Source organism: Phragmites australis, chromosome 6 (genome assembly GCF_958298935.1).
Source record: "Phragmites australis chromosome 6, lpPhrAust1.1, whole genome shotgun sequence".
Taxonomy (NCBI): Eukaryota; Viridiplantae; Streptophyta; class Magnoliopsida; order Poales; family Poaceae; genus Phragmites; species Phragmites australis.
The window spans coordinates 35,670,383-35,675,865 of NC_084926.1; the positions used below are offsets into that span (position 1 = coordinate 35,670,383).

The window sequence follows — 5,483 nt, forward strand, 5'->3', positions numbered from 1 at the left end:
GCCTCCTGCACCACAGACACATCGCAGCGAATGACCGGTGTCCCTTCTGCAATGCCGCTGAAGATCAGGCTCACCTTCTCCTCTACTGTATACCTGCTTGACGAGTATGGGAAGCGGTTGGTGCCATGGACGTTTCTCAATTGAATTCCCTGAGCGAAATCTGGACCTCCCAACACCTCTGGCACTCGCCTCGGACAAGAGAGCACGACGCCACCGTCACAGCAATGCCCTGGAATATTTGGAAAAATAGGAATAACAAAGTCTTCTGTGATGCTGTCTGGACTACAGCTCAAACCATTCGCAATGCAGCTGCTGATGTTACGCTCTGGGTTCATCGTGTGAAAGGATCAAATCAGAAGGCACAATTGAGTGCCTGGGGCAGAAATTACTTCATGTAATAGGGCCTAGCTGAATCCAACCTCCACTCTCACCCCAAAATTCACAAATCCTGGATGTATGAACTTTTCATCCTTTTAATGCCAATGTTCAGGTCGGCCTCTAGCCTACCGTAGAGTTCCTCGGAAAAAATGGAAGGAAACGAAAATGCACTATTTTCTACGTTGAGAATGTTGCTGATCTAAATCATAATGTTTTTTTGTTTGCGGGTAACTGAATCATAATGCTTTGAAGGAGCATATTTTTAGAAATCAGAAATAGTTGTTTGGAAGAGAATACAGAGTAGCATTTCTCTTCACCCCTATGGACAGTGCGTTAGCCCTCCCCTGACGGATTCATAGACTAGTGACCAAGAGATCAGTGTGTAACTGTCAGCACCAATTTATGCTCGATCTTTTATTCTAGGTAGCCAAGGTTGATCAAATAAAATTCAAATGTGACCGGTTAAGAGAATGGGACCAACAATTCTAAGTGCCAACTGACAAGAATACACACACATCCTTCATTCATTCCTGCTATCTATACACCACACAATCGAAAGAATTGGGGGCTGGAAATGTAATGTACAGTTACAAACTTGTTCTTTAACTCCTACTACATGTTTCAGATAGTTCAGAGTCTTCAGACCATCTATATATATTCAGAACCATCGACGACGACATACTGTATCGTTACCAATCAAGTTCGGAGCAAACCAATCACCATCATCATGTCGGCAAAACACATATAAGTTATAGCAACTGCAGCTTCGGCGCCACTGGTATCAGCTTGATGATCTCTAAGAAGCTAGCAGCCTGATGCCCTGGATGCGCTTTCAGTTCAAGCTAAACCTGAAACAATTTCGCCACGAAAATGTCAGTCACTTTCTGTTCTCGGATCAAAAGTTCAGAGTTGTGGACTGTTCTAAGTGCCAAGTTGATAGCATATTAGTAATACATAGTTGATGGACATGATTAGTGGTTATCACAATCATGACACATTGGCTGAGATTGTCCTATCTGCCAATGTATCAGAATTTTGGAAGTTTGTTTTATCAAAATTAGCCCTGACTTGAATGCCAACTGTTCGTGACTTGTAACTACTTCTGTTGTTGATTTCTTTTTCCAGGAAAGCCCAAAAATAGATTTGAAAAGGCTCATTTTGTACTTATTTAGTTCCCCAGGTATTTTCAGATCACATTCAGAAGATTGTTTTCACCCTAAATTATTGTCCCGTACTTGTCTCGGATCATTCAACTCGTAAGCCACTTTAGGTACGTACTTTTAGTTCAAGACACTGGTCCTAACGTGCAACCAATAATGTTCCTCTCATCTAGGATCCAATGTCCCTGTGAGTTTCCCCATTCCTCCCCGGATTTTGTATTTGGCAAATTTTGGTGTGTTTATTTGCACGGGAGCTACCTGGATGGTCCAACTAACGCCAACTTGCAAAAATATGGCACACCAAAGTGGGGCCAGCAGGTTGGATCGTGAATCTACATCAGTGACACACATATCTGAGCATTTTATTTGCTCGGACCATTTGTCATGTCTGGGAGCGAATTTCCTTACTATACAGATGAACATTTTTTTCTAGAAATTTCGTAGATGTAGTTTAGCTTCAAACTGATTTAGGACTTGAATTCGACTCTCCTCCGTCCAATAGGCTCTCGCCGGAAATGTAACCATTTCCAAACGCGCGAGAGCCTCGTATATAAACGACTATTTGTACCCGCTTCACAAAACGCGTATTATCTGATACGAATTTTACTACCTGCTTTCATTCCAAGAACTCAAAATTCAGTAGGACCAGAGGCAAAAGTAAAGCAAACTTTTGAATTGTGTACGTGCAAAGCAAGTAGATGTTCGTTCAAAAAACAAACGTTCAGCCTAAGCCCATGGACAGGCGCTCACGGGAGGTTGCTAGTTTTGCACGCCTACGTGGAGCAATTTCTGCGTGCAAACTAACAGTTTTAATCTAGGAGATTAGCCTAAAAACTAGCGGCTCTCATTGGAGATTAAGCCTCTTATGCAAATGCTTGTTATTCTCTCTTTAGGCTTCTGTCTAAGCATACTTGCACTTTCAAGCCCTAGGCCTACACGGGCGCTAGGACGAGTATCCTGACGTAACGTGTCGTCGCTGACGTGTGGGGCTGAACCCACGTGTCATCGACGAAGTCACCGTGACATCAACATCCCCATATGTCAGCGACGAAGTCATCGTGACGTCGACGTCAGGAGATCCGGATCCCGGGCGCTAGGGACAGAGAATCAGGGACAAGCTAGGCTATTTTGTCAGGTCACATGATTTTTTGCAAAATCAGTGATAAATCATTGTTCTGCACTGTTCTGTTTCGATGAAGTTACCGTGATATTGACGTCAGGGGATCTGTATCTGAATGCTAGGGATAGAGAATCAGGGACGAAGCTAGCCTATTTTGTCGGATAGAAAATCAGTGATAAATCATTGTTCTGCACTGTTCTGTTTCAATGAAGAGCCGGCCTACAAAGGTGAAACCCGGACGTTGTTCCCGGCTATCTACGCCCCGGAGAGAATCCTGGGTTGCTTTTGCCTGGAGGGAGACAGCCAAGCACGCCAAGGCAGATGCCCTGTCTCCGCAACTCTACTGTACGACCCATGGATCTGCACGATCCGCTGTAGCAGGCTGTGGTCTGTGGCGTCTCTTGTGGTCTCGCTAGGGATCGATCACGGGAGGGGGCCCAGCTGACAGTGACAACTCATGAGCTTGGATATCTGGCTTTGGCTTGTGTCCTAGTTCTACACTGACCCGTGGAATCTTTCCTTGTGTTCTACATGTAAAGGTGGATGCGCTTTTTCTTGGTTTGGCTCCGTGCATATATGTCTATGCAGAGATCTCTCAGACGAACATGTGAAGATATGTTGAATTCAGCAACCGTGGGAAATTTTGGTCGGATTTGGAATGTCTGGATTTTACAGGAATTGATAGGTGTTCCGCACGAAATTTCGGATGAAATTCCACGTTCAAAAAATGCAATGTTTGTTGTTTGGTTTAAGGATTTCATAGCAAAAGAATGTACACTCTCACTGGCCAAAATGTTGTTCGATGAGCAGCTCCAACGGTCTCACCAGCTGACTCACCCTCTGTAGACTAGCTATCTCACCTCGCTCGATCCACAAAAATAGCGTCCCCTCCTGCTCATCATCACTATTGTTTCTCCCATATACAATATTGGATGAATAGTACCGAAATTTCTCAAAAATTAAAATCGTGGTCTAAAAATACTAAAACTTTTTTACGTGTTCTATAATCCATATGACTAATTTCTAAAATTATTTTCAAAAATAGCCAAGGAAATATAACCGTCGAACAAAATAGCCATTGAAATATAGCCGTTGAAATATAGTCGTCGAACAAAATAGCCGTTGGAATAAAACTGTTGTAAGAAATAGCTGTTACGAATAAAATATATTATATGAGATATGGAGAATGAAATTTAGCTAGTCTGCTGAAATATGTTGAAATATAGAAAGAGAATATTTTAAAATAGATAACCAAATGAAAATATGACCTGTCAAATTTAGCTATTATGCTGGTGTTGCTCCAAGTAAGCCTCACGGCAAATCAAGTGTTGAAATTATGTTCATCTGGTAAGTTCTATTTATTTGTGATATGATAATAATATGCGCATCTACCTGTTAATGTTAAGAATAATAAATGTGAAACCAACAAAGCAAGTAATAATGCAGGTAGATTAGATATGGAGCTGGCAAAGTTGGATGAATGAACATACCATCTTACTCTAAACAGGTACACCTGGCACTTGCTCATGGGCCCCACCACGCTCCCGGCCGAGCCATCGCCACCGCCACCGCGCGGCGCCATGACGCCGCCGTCGCAGAGCAGCCTGAGCGGCACCATGCCGGTGCGCGCCTTCCCGACACGGACGCTGACGTGGGCGTCCACGACCACCTTGAAGGCCAGCTGCCGGCGGCGGTACCGGTCGCGCACGCGCGCCGCGACGGCCTCGTCGACGACCACGCCCTTGGCGGTCGCCACGAACGCCACCGTGGCGACGCTCCGCGCGGTGTGCTCGAAGCCGGCCACGGGCGCCCAACCCAGCGCGACGTCCCCGTCGGCGTCGGCCAGTGCGACGCGGCCCTCGCCGTCGCCGTACCGGAACGCGACCCTCTCGTTGGGGTTCCAGGACACGACCCTGACCCCGACGGTGGCGTCCATGGAGGACACCACGGAGGAGTTGCTGAGGCGGAGGCGCACGGGGGAGAGCGGCTGGAGGTGGAACGACGGCGCGCGGGGCCGGTAGTAGAGGTACGCGAGGCAGGCCGCGGCAAGCGCGAGGCAGAGCGCGAGCAGGGCGAGCCCCGTGGCGAGGCAGCACACGCGGCGGCAGGAGCACCCGCCCCCGCGGCGCTGCTGCCGGTACCGCGGTTTCCGCGCGCCAGCCGGCTGCTGGCGGTACTGGTGCGCCGGCGGCGGCTTCAGCGGGAGTACCTGCGGCGGCGGCGCTAGCTGGGGCTTCTTGAAAGGCGGCGCCGTCGGCCTCGCCAGCGCTGTCGGCCTTGCCGCCGCGGCTGGCGGCTTCGGCTTCGGCTTCGGCGCCGGAGGCGGCTTCTCGGCCATGGCGCCCCGCGCGCACGGTTCTTGGTGCGCGGCAGCTGTGTTGATCGTGCTGGATGGGGAGAAACGGAGAAGCCTTGAGGGTGGGATTCCGGGAGTGAAGTGATGGTTTGGTGGCTAGTTGCTGACTGATTAGCTGCTGCTACTACTTATAGCGGCAATGGAATGGAGATGATAAAAAGGAAAGGCGGGGCTTGGTCAGTGAAGTACTCAAGTAGCAAGACAGGTACTGTATGTAGTAGTGGAGGAAGGAAGGGAGGGAGCGGGTGCGGGAATGGCGAGCTTGGGGGTAGCAGCTGGCTATGATGGGAGCGTCCGTGTCGGTGGGGCCGGGTGGCAGTGGCACGGCTGGGGATGCGATACGTTTGGGAATTTCTGACGAGTAGTGAGTAGCTGCTTCACGGTAGACACATAAATATACCACGATAATCGTAGATAATTTGTATTGAGTCTCATGAATTATTTATATAGAGTATATGATAATTTAGAT

General features: G+C 48.0%; 1 protein-coding gene across 1 annotated transcript; it reads right to left on the bottom strand.

Moving 5' to 3' along the window:
* Positions 1 to 811: 811 nt before the first annotated feature.
* LOC133922318 (uncharacterized) lies at positions 812 to 5,252 on the bottom strand. Its single transcript, XM_062367602.1, has 2 exons — positions 4,149 to 5,252; positions 812 to 1,226 (listed from the first exon to the last, which is right to left on the bottom strand). The coding sequence occupies exons 1-2, from the start codon at positions 4,994 to 4,996 to the stop codon at positions 1,211 to 1,213; spliced, it is 864 nt and encodes a 287-aa protein (XP_062223586.1). The 5' UTR covers positions 4,997 to 5,252; the 3' UTR covers positions 812 to 1,210.
* Between the last annotated feature and the right edge of the window lie 231 nt (positions 5,253 to 5,483).